The 15,619-nt window shown below is 51.7% G+C and overlaps 1 protein-coding gene across 8 annotated transcripts in view; it reads left to right on the top strand.

Moving 5' to 3' along the window:
• GRAMD1B (GRAM domain containing 1B) overlaps nt 1-15,613 on the top strand; it is a 196,912-nt gene extending 181,299 nt beyond the window's left edge. For 7 of the 8 annotated variants that reach the window (XM_065944324.1, XM_065944321.1, XM_065944320.1 and 4 more), the window contains 6 exons: nt 276-379; nt 1,176-1,379; nt 2,586-2,676; nt 6,447-6,554; nt 6,796-6,913; nt 10,433-10,648. In XM_065944324.1, the coding sequence (XP_065800396.1) occupies nt 276-379; nt 1,176-1,379; nt 2,586-2,676; nt 6,447-6,554; nt 6,796-6,913; nt 10,433-10,522 (715 nt within the window). In that variant the 3' untranslated portion in view covers nt 10,523-10,648. Of the gene's footprint in view, nt 1-275; nt 380-1,175; nt 1,380-2,585; nt 2,677-6,446; nt 6,555-6,795; nt 6,914-10,432; nt 10,649-14,539 lie in introns of those variants that run through there. The other variant, XR_010664392.1, reaches the window with a different exon arrangement.
• Nucleotides 15,614-15,619: the final 6 nt, after the last annotated feature.

Below are 15,619 nucleotides of genomic sequence, written 5' to 3'. Positions count from 1 at the left end.
TCACGGGCGAGCTCTGAGCTGGGAGTCAGGGCCCTTCATGTTAATCTTTGGTCCGCTTACAAATTCTCAGACTGTTTTCCCATCCCTAAAATAAGGATAACCCCACTAGCTTCACCTGCCTCCAGGGATGCCCAGGGAAATCACATAATGTCATGAATGCAAACCTGTAGAGGGCAGCGTGAGGCTGCTTTGACCTTAAACCTGAAGTTTCCTGTTTCCAGCAGAGGAGGGTCCACCCAGGAAGGGGCTGATCTTAGTTCTGGCTTGCTCCTCAGGGTCTCCACGGAGCTGCGCTATCGGAAACAGCCCTGGGGGCTGGTGAAAACGTTCATCGAGAAGAACTTCTGGAGTGGGCTGGAGGACTACTTCCGCCACCTGGGTGAGCACCTGCCGATGCTGCTGGATGAACAGTCCCTCTATCCCTGTTCAGAGAGTGGGAGGTGGGGCGGGTGGGGGGCTTCACAGGGCCCCTGAGTCTGCCCAGAAATGGGTCCATGTATGTGAACATGTGCATGTTCAAGAGACTCTGACTGCAGCCTTTATGAGATTGTTATCGTGACGGGTGGGCTTCCCTGGTGGCGCAGTGGTAAAGAATCCGCCTGCCAATGCAGGAGACATGGGTTCGATCCCTTGGTCAGGAAAATCCCCTGGAGGAGAAAATGACAAGCCACTTTGGTATTCTTGCCTGGGAAATCCCATGGACAAAGGAGCCTGAAGGGCTGTAGTCCATGGGGTCACAAAAGAGTCGCACACAACTTAGCGACTAAACCACAATTGAAAGGATCCGTGATCCCCTCTCAGAATGAGCCTGAGATCTAGACACACTGGTGGTAATACTGTTATGAGAAGGAAATAGCCATCGAAGGCATCCACTGGGAAATGTGACGTGCCCCGAGTTGCATATGTGAGGGTGTGTTGGAAGCCTTTGCCTACACACTGTTGAGTGACCCAGAAAGAGGGCTTTGGGCTGGGCTGGGTCCCAAGAGAACTTTCTAGGGCTCAGGGGCATCCCTGAGGGACCCCCGCCTTCCAGGCAACACCCCAGAGTCCGGCATGGGAGCATGGTACTTTTGGAGGACATTCAGCTAGGAGTGGACAGAGCTGCTCCGGAGGGCAGTATGTTAGGTTGGAGGCAAGGGCATGTGGCCTCTTACATGGTCTTTTGACCCCGACAGAGAGTGAGCTGACCAAGACAGAGAGCGCCTACCTGGCGGAGATGCACAGACAGTCTCCCAAAGAGAAGGCCAGCAAGCCTCCCACGGTGCGGAGGAGAAAACGGCCCCATGCCCACCTGCGGGTGCCGCACCTGGAGGAGGTGATGAGCCCCGTCACCACGCCCACTGATGAGGACGTGGGCCACAGGATCAAACACGTGGCCGGTGCGTGCCAGGTGGGGGCAGGGGTGGGCGTCTCGGGGCTGTGGGCAGAGCTCCCTGCCTGTACCAGGCACGCGTGCACACTCACCTTGCAGCCTGGGATGGACTGGGTATGCCTGGCTCACGATTCATGAAGTCTGAGGTTCGGGATGCTGTACTGCAGTGGTCTTCAACCTTTTTGGTACCAGGGACTGATTTCGTGGAAGACAATTTTTCCATGGACTGGGGTGGAGGGTGGGGTGGTTTCAGAATGATTCAAACTCATTACATTTATTGTGCACTTTATTTCTACTGTTATTACATCAGCTCCATCTCAGATCATCAGGCATTAGATCTCAGAGGTTGGGGACCCCTGCTCTGCTATTTCCTTTTGCCCTTAAGCTCCCCAGCCCCCCCTGTACCCCTGTACATGCTCTGCTGAACAAGAAGTGTCTTTGAGTTTTTGCCTCCATGGCTCCCTGAATGAGCTTGAGCCTGAAGCTTCCAAGTTCTCAGGAAAGGCTCCGGGAGAAGCTGAAGCTCAGACCCCAGTGTTACTTCGTAACACAAAGGCCTGGGGGTCCAAGGTGGCCCCCTCCTCCCAAGGTGTCTCCCTCCTCCCAAAGTGTCTCCCTCCTCCCATGGAGCTGTTCACACCCTCCTGTCTTTGCTCAGTCATGGAAGCCTGCAGCGGGGGTTTTTCAGACTATGCTCTGCTCCCCCCTCCCCGGATACTGGGGTGTTGATCAGAGCTGGTTGGGGCAGGAGAAGAGGCAGGGGAAGGAGGAGGGTGTCAGCCTTCCGGGTCCCTCGACCGGCTTCAGTTGGAACACTCCCATCTTATTCGTGTGTTTTACATACAGGACTTCTGACTAACTTCTCATTTGAATAAACTGACCCTCAGCATTCACGTGACTTTCTCAGCATCACGTGGCCGGTTAGGGATAAAGTCAGCGCTGAAAGCTGCCTCTGGCCCAGCCCAGTGCTGCTTGCCTTCCACGGCTGCAGGTCTCTTTGTCCTGCATCTGCAGGTCCCAGCTACAGGAGTCGGGTGGTTTTCTCAGCCGTTCAGTCACTTCCCTTCTAGTTTCAGAGGGCTGAGGGCTATCCACGAAGCACGTGGTTTCCGAGACAGCAGCATCATGGATAGCTCTGTGCAGGACCGGCCTCGTGTCAGCTGGTGGCGGCCTCACGGGCCACGTGATGACGGCCTCTTCCTTCTTCCCACAGGTTCCACGCAGACGCGGCACATCCCCGAGGACAGCCCCAACGGTTTCCACCTGCAGAGCGTGTCCAAGCTGCTGCTGGTTATCAGCTGTGTGTAAGGACTCCAGCTCTCCCCCAGTCCTGCCCCCGCCCCTTCCTTTCTCGCCTGCCGCCTCCTCCCCATCTGTCTTCGTCAGGCGTCCAAACACCCTCGCTGCTGCCCTGGTTTTTGCCTTCGCCTCTGGTCTCTCTCCAGATCGGTTGCTCTGTCTGTCACTTCTTGCCTCTTTGCTGCTTTTTTCTGTTTTATTCAGTGCTTACTGTGTGCTAGGCCTTCAGGACTCGGAAGAAAACGCTGCTTACAGCATCCATGACAGGAACTCAATTTCAAGTGGGTCAGACGGGCAGGAATTGATGCTTACTGCAGTGCTGGATAAATACTAATACAGAGAGGCTACAGACATTTTAGGAGCCCATTCTTTTGTTTGTGATAGGTGTTCTGAGTGTCTGCTCTGTGCTAGGCGTTGAGAGTGTGCACTTAACGGACCCACCCTTTGACTGGGTGGCCAGACACAATCGATGAATAGAGTCCAGGAGAAGTGCGTGCTTATTTTATTGTAAGCAATGTATAATCATTGCCATAAGCTATAAAACTGTGGACTCAGTAACTTGCACAGGAAGTTTGTTGAGAGAAATGAGGATGTAAGGTGGGAGGGCTTCCTTGGTGGCTCAGACAGTAAAGAATCTGCCTGCAGTGCAGGAGACCTGGGTTTGATCCCTGGCTAGGGAAGATCCCCTGGAGAAGGGAATGGCAACCCACTCCTGGGAGATCCCATGGACAGAGGAGCCTGGCGGTTACAGTCCATGGGGTCGCAAGGAGTCGGACATGACTGAGTAACTCACAAAGTGGAGGGACACAGCGCTCTGAAGTGTCAGCCCAGAGCCTGCTCTGAGGACTCTCGTCCGCCCTGGGCAGGAGCAGCTCGGGCTGCTGCGTGCTGACCGCTCCTCTGCGTGGTTGGGCCACTGCCCGGCAGCCTGGCCCTTCCTGCCTGGGGCTGTGCTGGGGGATGTGGGGGCACAGCAGAGGGAGCTGGGGACTCGGGAGCTGCCCAGATGCTGGCCTCTCAGGTGTGCGCCGGGTACTAGGCCGTCTGCAGCCCTGTCCTGCTCTTTGACGCCCACCCCACACCCCAGCCTCCATGCCTTCACCGAGGCGTTTTCAGGAGCACGGAAGCAGGCACACAGCTCTACCCGCCAGGAAACTGGGAAAGAAGCCCTGGACTGACAGGGCTGGATTTGCACTTTCAAAAAAATCACCCTGATGGCAGCGTTGTGTATAGAATAGACAAGAACAGATGGGAGGCGGGGAGGCCAGTGGAATAGATGGCAGTGATCTCAGCGGGAGGGGCTGGTCGGGCTGAGATGAGGGCCCGGGGGCTGAGAGGGCCCAGAGGTTAAGGCTTGTGCCACCTGGTTATGTAGCGAAGCATGAGGACTTTCGGGTCCACATGCCCGTGAGGGTTGTGTCGTGGACAGAAACCTGGAACTTAGTGAAAAGATGTTGCGGAAGGTGCTGTCAGTCCCGTGTTTCTGAGGTTGTCCAAATGGACGTGACAGATAAGATAGTTGTCAGTGTGGACCTGGAGCTTAGAGGGGGAGTTTAGGCTGCAGTTGCTGATTCATTTGTCAGTAGCATCAAAGCCATGGTGTGCACCAGACCATCATGGCGGAGAGTATGGGGCGTGAGAGGGGAAAAGGGCTGAGGACAGATCTGGGGATCAGGTTGCAAGGGGGGACCTGTGAGTGTCAGGAGCGGGGCTCTCTTGTTCACCGTACCTAAATACATAACATAAAAATAGATGCAAGTTTTCTGACTGTGACTATGGCATAAGCAGCCCACATACTTTTACAAAAGTAAATACAAAGACAACTGTAAGACCAGTAAAAATCCACATTCAGCAGCAGCATTTTAATGTCGTTCCTACCACTATTAAAACTGAATCTCTGATGTTGGGTTTGCTTAACAGAAAACTCTAACCTTGGGTTAGCTCTCTTGCAGCTCCTTCTGTGTTTTGTTGTAAGTAGAGAAGATCAGGTGGCCTGAGTAAATTGTATAGTGTATTAAGTCACGTTGGAGCGCTGATAGTTTAGGATATTCAGACCTCATCTTTCAACCCTAGAGCGTCCAGGCAGTGGGTCTGCCCCCAGCATGCAAGTGGAACCTTTGAAAACAGTGCAGGGTGTCTGTCTGAGTGGCCCACGCCACCGTAAGCCTGCCCTATGGTCATCTAGCCCTCGCATCTTTTCTCTGTTTAGACCACCCTCAGGCCTTCACTTGAGCCACGTCGAGGGGTGTCCCTTGGGCTCCGCTGAACACAGACCAGACTGTAAGCGCAATCCCAAATGCAGGTGCTGAAGTGGTTGTAGGACACCTTGAAGAGGTGCCTTTCAGAAGATCCAGGTGTCTGGTGCAATTAAAGGTGGTATCATTGAGATGCGGTCCATCACTTAGAAGTCCTTGTTGGAGAGCTCAGAGAGCCCCAAGAACACAGCTGAGTAGCCCCAGGGATTTGTAGCCGCCCGTTTAAGGAAGACAGCCTTCCAGAGTGCTGGGAGCCGGGGTGAGAAACACAGAAACACATGCCGCCTGTACCACACATTTTGAAAGGTCGGAGACGTGGCATAGATTTTCTTTTCTTTGTTGGTCTTTTTTCCATCTATTCATCTTCCCATTTTTGTCATTCCTTTTCCTGTGTGTCTGGACCTCCTCCTTTAATGAAAGTAACCACACCCCTTATGAGGAGTTTCACATACATCCCTTCCATGGGGGGCTTCACGTACACCCCCTCTGTGCTCAGAGTCACCCCAGTAGAGTGGGTATTATTGGGAAACTTGATAGGAAGTTAAGAGGCCTCAAAGCCGGGAGCCAGGCTTTGTGCCCAGTTCTGCGTGTCTACGTCCTGTCTGTCCCAGAGTCTTCATCTCTCTATCCTGTGAACCTTGAGGCCGCTGAGGCCTAGAGAGAATTCTCAGGCCCTCTGTGACTCTCCATTTCCCACTGGGTCCGACCCCTGGTTATCCTCCTAGCTCCCTGTCTCCTCAGAGCTCCGGCCTATCCCTGGGAAGCCTCGGCTGGTCCCCATGCCCCTGGCGGGCCTCTGGCAGATGCAGAGGAGCTGGGAGCTCTTGGGCAGCTATGCTAACACCTGGGAGGTGTTGGGGGTCAGAGCTGGGAACCCCCCTGAAATTCCTCCCGGGGTTTGGGTTGGTAGGAGGAAACTTGTCTCAATTGATCTCCCTTGAGATACCAAGGGTCCACTTAGAGCCGCCCCCATCCCTTCCTCACTCGCTGTCCTCATCTGCTGTTTCCTCTGCTCCTGGTGTTTCTTTCTCACTGTCTCTCTGGCTCAAATTAATCACAGCCTCCCCTTCCCCACACGAGTCTATTTCTAACCTCTGCCTCCTCGCCACTTTTCTTCCTTGCTCCCATTAGGATCTGTTTCAGGTACTGACTCTCTGATCGCTTCTTTCACCATCTCTTTTCCTCTCCATCCTCCTCTCTTCCCCCAGCACCCACTTCTGGGTGATCATGTGTTCTCCTTCTGAGGCCTTCACCCCACACACCCCTCCATGTCCTCCTGCTGTGCCCCGGCCCCTCCAGGCGAGAGTGCGTGTCTCTCTCTCTCTCTCTGCCCCTGCTGCATTCCTCCCCGCACCTCCCCCAGCTCACTTACTCACTCATTGCGATGCTTCAGGTGACCCAGTGGTCAAGGACAGTGGCCTCTGGGGTGGGGTGCATCCCTGCCTCTGAGAGGGAGGGGACCCTCCTGGACTCTATCTCATGGCTGCTGTTTCCACCCCCCCCGCCCCAATCTCCTCCAGTCTGGTGCTGCTGGTCATCCTCAACATGATGCTCTTCTACAAACTCTGGATGCTGGAGTACACCACCCAGACCCTCACCGCCTGGCAGGGCCTCCGGCTCCAAGAAAGGTAACCCCAGCCTCTTCCCTTGCTCCCCTCCGTGTCTCAGCTCCTGCCTCTCAGTCCCTTGCTGGGGGTTGGGTAACCCTTGGGAATGAGTCCATGGCTGAGCTCTGGCAGTTGTCCCTGTCGTTTAGTCTGTTTCTGATTTGGGGCACAGGACACCCTGTGCAGGACAGAGTGCTCTGATGTGGGGTCTGGGCTCACAGGACATAACTCCAGCTGGTGGGGTACCCCTTCTACCCCACAGGTTACCCCAGTCCCAGACAGAGTGGGCCCAGCTCTTAGAGTCCCAGCAAAAGTACCATGATACGGAGCTCCAGAAATGGAGGGAGATCATCAAATCCTCGGTGATGCTTCTTGACCAGGTGAGACGCCCCTACCTGCCCTCCTTGCCCCGGTCTGCTAGACGTGGACCATCTTCTCTGCACTCTGAGGGGAGCACTGTCTCCATCCCCCAGACCTTCTCCTCCATCCATTCTTCTCCAGGCCAGCCATGGTTCTCGTTTTAGAGCCATCCTTGAGCGCACGTTGGAAACACCCGGGTTCCCCAAAGTTACATCAGTGAAATAACACAGTGGATTTGCAAGAGGAAAAAACTATAGGTTAGATGGAAGGAGAGCTGTTTTTTTTTTTCTTGCTAAGCCATAGCCATCTGACAGGCATTTAAAGAGATAGCTCCCTTTTTACAGAGATTTACCTTCCCAGAGGGCGTGTCTTTCTAGTCCTCTGGATGTATTCCATCCATCCTTCACCACTTTCTGCCCTCAAAACAGACACAACACACAGCATTCAGGACGTGGCTTTTCCTCAGAGGTTGTCCTGAGAGCCTCCTGCTGTCTGAAAACTAGATGCATCTATTTAAGAAAGTCCTCCTGGGGCGAAATCTTTAACTTCATTTTATCAGACACAGGTGGAATCCTACCCTTGCCACTAACTAGTTTTTTGACCTTAAGCAAAGGATTTAGTAACAGTGACCTTCCATTTCTTCATCTATAAAATGGAAATTGTAATCGTTGCTTCATGAAATTGCTGTCATATTTGCTCTGATGCCACATAGACACTCATTAATATTAAATTTTCTTTCTCCTTCATGGTTTGGTCTCTTAGTTCTCAATTAAGGAGAGAGAATTTTAATTCAACTACCAGGATCCAGTTTAATCGGTTTAGCTTGGGGTCAGTTGTGTCTGACTCTTTGTGACCCCATGGTCTGTAGCCCACCACGCTTCTCTGTCCATGGAATTTTCCAGGCAAGAATGCTGGAGTGGGTTGCCACTTCATTCTCCAGAAGATCTTCCCAATCTGGGGACTGAACCCGAGTCTTCTGCATCTCCTGCATTGGCAGGCAGATTCTTTACCACTGCATCACCTGGGAAACCCCAGTGGGTTTTAAGTATCACGTATCAGAGCACTGGAGCCACGTTTAAGGAGGGCATTTTTTTAATCAAAAGAGGGTAGACAGCATAGCAAGGAGTCTGGAACTCTGGCGCATCAGGAAGATTGATAGAATTAAAGATGTGCTCAGGAGCAGGGAAGACTGAGTGGGTGAGCAGAAGAGAACAGTCTTCAGATGTTGGGGTCTAACAGCTAGAAGGGTTAAACTGCTTGTGAGCCTCCAGGGGACTGAACTAGGGCCAGAAGTTACAGGGTATCAAATTTTTGAGTCATCAACTAGAATCAGACTCCTTATGGTTAGAGCAGTCCAGAAGTGGAATGGGCTGCTTCAAAGGACTGCGGTTCCGTCTCTGAAAGTTGCTCCCAGGGTGATGAGGTGATGCATGGGGTGAGGGACTTAAGAGTTAAAGGGGTGGGGGCAGTTACTGGATGACCTGATCCTCTTCCAACTGTGGAATCCTATTCAGGGCAGGACTCCTTCAGGAGGAGCTTGGGGAGTCTACCAGATCTGTAGCCTGGTAGACTCGACTCTATGGGCTTCCCTGGTGGCGCTAGTGGTAAAGAACCCACCTTCCAGTGCAGGAGACATAAGAGATGCAGGTTCAGTCCCTGGGTCGGGAAGATCCCCTGGAGGAGGAAATGGCAGCCCACTCCACTATTCTTGCCTGGAGAATCCCATGAACAGAGGAGGTTGGAGGGCTGCCATCCATGGGGTTGCAGAGTCGGACATGACTGAGCGACTTAGTATGTGTGCAGACTCGACTCTGCAACCATTGAGGTTGATGTTTTGGAACTTCCCTGGAGGTTCAGTGGTTAAGGCTTCACCTTCAAATGCAGAGGCTATGGGTTTCATTCCTGGTCAAGGAACTAAGATCCCATATGCCTTGCGGGCAAAAATCCAAGACAGAACAGAAGCAATATTGTAACAAACTCAATAAAAACTTTAAAAATGGTCCACATCAAAAAATCTTAAAAAAAAAAAAAAATCAGTGACTTGTTCTGTTCCCCTCTTTTTTTTTTTTCCTTTTTTTTAGCCACTCTTTGTGGCTTGCAGGATCTTAGTTCCCCAGCCAGGGACTGAACTCAGGTCCTGGCAGTGATAGCACCAAATCCTAACCACTGGACCGCAGGGAATTCCCAACATTCCATTCCCTTTAAAGGAATATTAAGGAGCCCCTCATCCCTACTGAGCAGAGGATACAGGAGAACTAAAGAGAAGAAAGTGGTGGATTAAGCAGAGAAATCAGAGGTTCTCAAAATCCTTAACTATTTACCCGTGAAATGTTCTCTGTCCTGGGATGTAATAAAGCAACTTGTCCAGAGCCAGGGCTGAAGCATGTTGTATTGTGGTGGACCTCATTTTAGGGTCCTCTAGCTGGAATTGCCCCATGTAGACTCCATCCCATGATGTGGGATGCGTGTGTTTCTTACAGGAGATTAAGAAATTCAGTTGGGATTTATGGGTGCAGCTAGGAGCCTCCTCAGCTCCCTGCTTAGCACCCATGGTGAATAAAAGAAGGATAGGACAGTGTAGTCTCAACACGCCTGAAACAAAGGCATTAAAGATGGCTGCAGTGTAGAACCCTAGGGAGCGGTACGTGAAAGGCCAGGAGAGAGAGAGATGGCTGTGAGCCAGAGAGAGTTTGGGTTTGTTCTGGGCCTTCACAGTAGATGGGTGAAGGGCCTCGCTGGTGGCCCAATGGTTAAGACTCTTCCTTTCAGTGCAGAGGGTACAGGGTTCGATCTCCAGTCAGGGAGGTAAGATCCCGCATGTCTCATGGCACAGAAACCAAGAAGAAAAAACAGAAGCAATGTATTTTTTTTAATATTTACTTTTATTTGTTTAATTATTTGGCTGTGCTGGGTCTTAGTTGGGGCATGCGGGATCTAGTTCCCTGACAAGGGATTGAACCCAGGCTCCCTGCATGGGGAGTGCAAAGTCTTAGCTACTGGACAACCAGGGAAGTCCCCAGAAGCAATATTGTAGCAAATTCAATAAAGACTTTAAAAGTGGTCCATATTAAAAAAAAAAAAAAAAACTTTATTAAAAAAATAGTAGATGCATAAGATTGATGGGCAAGAAAGAAATGTCTAAACTGGGGTGGACAGTGTGGCAACTGTTCCAGGGATCAGCGGGAAGCCAAGCTGAGTGAGGAGAAGAGCAAGCCTGTGGCCTTGTATGCAGGTCCCAATAGCAATGGAAACTTTGAGAGAATTCTTAACTCAGAGCAACGAGGACCATGGGGGGCGGGGGATCTCAATGACACAGCAACCCTTACCCTGGGGGGTGCCTGGTGCTATTAATAGATCAGCTGTCCCCCTTTGCCCTGAGACTGTGTCCCTGGAGAACCACCCTGTTTTAGGAGCCTACCCCCTTCAGCTCCCTGGTGTGGCAGGGGACCTCCCATGCTCAGGCGCGGTGGGTGCTGCTGGCTAGAGAAGCCCAGTTGAGGGCACAAACCCGGTCTGGGGTGCACTTCCTTGTCTTACAGATGAAGGACTCACTCATCAATCTTCAGAATGGCATCAGGTCCCGAGACTACATGTCAGAAAGCGAGGAGAAGAGGAACCGGTATCACTGACAAGGCAGGAGCTGGGGTGGCTGCAGGAGGCCTGTGCAATACGTGTACAGAGACCATATAAATGTATATATAAATATATATATATATACAGATATAAATATATATATTATATACAGATTTTAAAAAGAGCTAATGCCTATGTACCAGGGAAAAGGAGCAGGGCCACCCCCTGCGCTGGCCGGCGGAGCGCCGAGGAGGGCAGGGACCGCCTCTCAGCACCGACCTCCCCCGACCTTCCTGCTCCCCATCCTGTCGTCCCCACCCTTTCCCTTGCTGACCACTCTCGACTCTGAGAAGGGAGATGTCGAGCCAAAGTTATGCCTGTGAAGACCCTGTGGTCGCGAGAAGAGGTCTCAAGGGGGGCATTGCTTAAGGTGCTTCATTCCTGAATCCCCTTTTGGTTTGTTTCCAAAATAGAAGAGAATCTTTTCTTCCCTACCCCACGCTTCCTCCAAGGTGTTCTCTTGGGCATGAGGAAGCGTCCAGGGCAGGAGCCCAATCTAAGCTCCACCGTACTAGGCCGCCCCATGTGCGTGGATTGCGCACGAGTCCGGTGGAGGGGTCCCACAGGCTGGCTGGGCAGGCATCTCTGGAGGGTTTGGGCTTTGTGGCTGCAGGCTTCTAAGGGCTGGTGTTCTGACGAAGGGCATCCTCCTCCATTACCCCTGCCCCTTCCTCTAACCTGCGTGGGTTGTGGACCCAATAAGGGTGGGGGTTTCTTCCTTTCCCATCCCACCCCCTTCTCTCTGGTCTTTTCCCAGGCTGGATCTGGGTGAAGTGTCACTTTTTAGTGCCTAAAGCCCTATTTTTCCTCTGTGCCCTAAGAGCACATTGTTTATTAGTCAGGGTGGAGCGTTTTTGATCTTGTTAAACTTCTCTTTTAGTGATTGTAAGCAAGTCAGGTCTGTGGCTCTAACCCTTCCCTTTGAGCTGTCATTTGATTTCTAGGGTGAATCAGGGTGTTCTAGGACCTCCAGGGTTTGAGAGGGTGAATGTATTAGCCACAGACGGATTGGAGGGTCTAACCACAGAGCTCCTCTGAGTAGTGAGCACCAACATCCACACACTTTCTGGCTGCCAGCATCATTTCCTCTCAGTGAGGAACCAACTTAGTCGAGGGAGACGACTATCTGAGATACTTTGCCCATGAAAGAAGACCTAAGCCTTGGAGGGAATGAACCTGGCCTTGGTACATGGATTTGGGCAGGAAAAAGCCAACTGAGTCTGCCCCACTGTGGGCCATTCCAGAGCCTGTTTCTCAGAGCTAGGAGTGGAAGTTTTAGCAGGAGGAGCAAAACCTTTGCTGGCCTCTGGCCTCAGAGAGGTGTGAGATCCCTAAGGAGTAGGAAGAAGGCCATGGGTTAGGAAAGTGAGTCGTCGAGGGCCTTGGGGGGCTGGCTTACAGAACCCATGATTCATCTGACCTCATGGGGCCCTGCTGCACATGCTTAGCCTCCTTCACACTAACCACTGTTTCTTCCTGTGATGACCCAAGGAATCCTGCCAGCCCTGGCAGAGCTTGTAGAGATTCTTGATCAGGAAAGGATTATACCAATTTGGCAAGGAGAGCTCTTCCAGATTTCTTGTTCTAGCGGACCTCTTTAATGGAACAGGCAGAGGGAAGGGAGAGTTGATCACTCACCTAGCCAAAAGAACTATATTATATTCTCTTGGATTGGCCTGAGCATCCTAGTTTGGCAATTAAAAAGAGTTTTTAACTTTTCATTCTGTCTGAAAAAGAGGTTCTTGTTATTGCCCTAAGGGTAGGAAGAGAAGACCAAAAGATGCCACAGCCAGGTAGGATGAGAAGGTTCCATGAGGGTCATCTAGAACTGATAGCCCTCATTTAGAAAAGGAGATATGAGGAAATGGAGTTACATGGAATCCTTGTGAAGGGTGCATGTGCCCACAGGCCAGCAGGTCAAGATCAGCCCTGACCAGGACTTTGAATGGGAGACCCTGATGAGCATCAAGACTTATGGGACCCAAGCCAAAGGAGAAGGAAGAGTGCAGGTTGCTAGGAACTTTCTTGCTGGAGTAGCTAGAAGTCAAAAGTATTCTCAGAAACTTTTGAAAGGACAAATGGTAAATTCTCTAATTTATTCCATGCATATTTATTTATTTAAATTATTCAGTTATTAAAAGTAATGTGTTGGGATCTTCAGGGTGACTTTAAAAGGGCTATTTGCTGGCAATAAAGTGGTGGAGGTAGGCCTGACTCTGCAGGATTGTTTTACTTTGGCTTCAGCTCACAGGCCCCTCTCGGGCAGAAGCAGTGACAGGGAACTGTGCATGGAACCCTCTGAATTTCTGGGGATTTGCACAGGAGACAGTGTGTACCCATGGGAAGCATCTCTTGACTTGCCTCATTTCTAAGAATCTTGGATCATTTATGGGCATTTTCTCAAACCAGGAGAAAACCAACACCTCTGCTCCTCCCAGACAAAAGCTGTTCGCTTTTACTCAGTAACCTATCAAAGAGAAGGGACCTCACCCTTGCAGATCAGTCTGGGAGTGAAACGCATAAATGATATGGTAACTCATGGCTGGCAGCCTGCCATGTAAGGGAGCATTAAAACTGCCATTTCTTATGTTATTTCTCCCCGCCAGGGCTATTTTTTTTTTTTTTTTTTTTCCTCTTCTACATAAGAACTCAGTCTTAGAGGAGTTTTTCTGCATCATGTGGTTAGACATTTGAGAGTTTGCACTTTCTGCAAAAGGTTTTGCAGTTTCTAGGCAGGTGAGAATAGTAAGGTTTGCAGTCCACTCCCACTGACTGTGGGGGAATTGACAAGACTGGTGTTGGCGAGGCCAGCCATGTCTGTGACTCTCTCCTGCCCCGTCCCCATCCTGGGGCAAAGGGATAACGTTGCAGGATAGTAGGATCAGCAGTTCAGAGCTCTCAGTAACAGCACTGGTCTGAGAGGGTCGGGAGACCTGGGTCTGAGTCCTGGTCTTACCATTGGACAAGTCACACACACACACACACACTCACACCCACCCTCTGAGCTTCAGGGCTTGACCTAGACTGTCCTAAGGTCAGCTCTAGCTTTCACCTGGTCTTGGAGGCAACTGGGTCAGAGCCTGGCCAGTCTGGGCTTTCTCAAACTTGGACGGCGCCCTGCCAAGAGAGGATGGGCCTTCTGGACAAGAGCTTCTCTGGTGTTAAGATGAGTCGTAGGGTGGTGTCTGGGTTCCCGGGAAATCCAGGGTAGTAAAACTTTAAGGGCTAAGAGGACTAGGGAGGTCCAATGAATGGGTGGGAGAGGGAGAGAAGAAAGAGAGATCAAGCTTGCTGTGTTGTTCAGTGTTAGCCTGGGAGGGTGTTTCTTCCTCTGTCGGCCTAGTCTTAGTTTCGGAGGGTTCCTTCCTTTGAACTTTTCTAAGCTGGGAAGAGGAGGAGGGTGGCAAGAAGGACACCATCTTGGACTAACCTTGTCTTCCATCTCTGGGCCGTGAAGCCTTTCATCTGTCCATCCTTCCTTCTCTTTGCTAGAGCAAAAGGTGGGGAGAAGTCATTCCTGATTTGACCACCTCTCTTGTCTCCAACCTCATTGGGGTTTGGATTAAGTATGGAGCTTTGGCTAAAGTAAAGAGTTGCCTTAGAACACAGACACTAAGAACCTAGGATTACCAGGAAGGCGGAGGACCAAGAAACCTAGAGGAATGCTTTGAGAGAAGTGTATTCTCTTCATTGCTGTGTCTGTGACACAAGCTTGACCATGTCCATAAGTTTGCAGGCATCATCTCTAGGGTGAAATCTTAGAGGCCGGATTAGGGGAAGGATCTTTCTGGACTGTGTGGTCTCAGTAGGATCTTTCCTGTGCCCTCTATGCCTCATCTTTAGCTCTGCAGAGCGACCAAGGCCAGCCCATCCTCCCAGGGGCCCCAGGAGAACTAGCACTGTCCTCTCTCCCCTCAGGTGGCAGGGCATCCCCTGACTGCACCTGCCCACTCCACTAGGAAGCTTGAGAACCTCTCTTCCTGATCCTCTCCTCCTCCAACCTTTGTCTCTAGGCAGTGGGACAATCACCCCATCCACCACTCGCATCCTCTGCCCTCATCCCCCAACTTCCAGCAGGGCTGGCCTCACTCCCCTCCACCTCTAGTTTTCTTCCAGAAGATGCGATTTTGGGTCCGGGAGGAGCATTTTTCTTGGAAGGCCATCTTTTCACGCCCCTGCTTTCCTGACGTGGAGCAGGAACTTGCACACGGTGTAGAGAGCTCCCCCTGCACCTCTCTGCCCACCTCGTTACCTCACTCCTGCTCCGGCCTTGGCTGTGACGGGCCCAGCCAGCTCCCAGTTCCGATGTTCTGTGCGAAGCTCAGGGGTCTTGGGCATTGTTTTCTGTTGTGACTTGAGGCCCTCAGCAGGCCTGGGAGCCCAAATTGAAGCCTTGGCTGCTGGCGAGAAGCACCTTGCCTGCCAGGAGGAGTTTGATGCTGGACAATATACCCGACATGTGAAGGCATAAAGGACGTTTTCACCTCTGCCCCTCGGCCCTGCCTGCTTCTTTCAACACGAGGAGACGCTGCAGAAGCAAAACGGGGGCCTCTGCTCCAGGTGGGAACAGCTGACTCTGTCTGCGGAGTAGGCCCTAGGCTGGGGTGCCATGCGCCGAGATTGCTGAATAAAAGCAGCCACCGTTGCCAGCAACAGTGTGTGGCTCCCACGTTGCTCTGTCCTGCACTCTAGGGCCAGACCACTCTCTGCATGGACCATATCATCTTCCCAAACCCATGGTGCTTTCCCCCTGACTCAACCTGGACTCCAAGGTGGGGAGGGATGGGTCAGAGGCCACTGCGGCCCCTGGATAATCCCGACCTGGGGTGGAGTGGGGTGAGGCAGAGGGAGCAGCCAGTCCCCGACACCTGCACTGGGCCATACAAGGGAAGGAATGCAGGTTGATTGCAGTCGAGTTGTCTGGCCATCTGCATTTGGATCTGTAACTGTACTTTGCCTGGCGCTGTGCGCAAGGTCTGAAAACTTACTGCTAGTACCTAGAAACATTCAAGGCTTCCCGGTCCAATCTTAATGTAAAGTAGCTAGAGCCATGGAGGTACAGTATGAATTAAAAGAAAAAAATACTGAACTAC

This window comes from Muntiacus reevesi, chromosome 9 (genome assembly GCF_963930625.1).
Source record: "Muntiacus reevesi chromosome 9, mMunRee1.1, whole genome shotgun sequence".
Classification (NCBI taxonomy): domain Eukaryota; kingdom Metazoa; phylum Chordata; class Mammalia; order Artiodactyla; family Cervidae; genus Muntiacus; species Muntiacus reevesi.
This window is presented reverse-complemented; position numbering and strand designations above follow the sequence as displayed.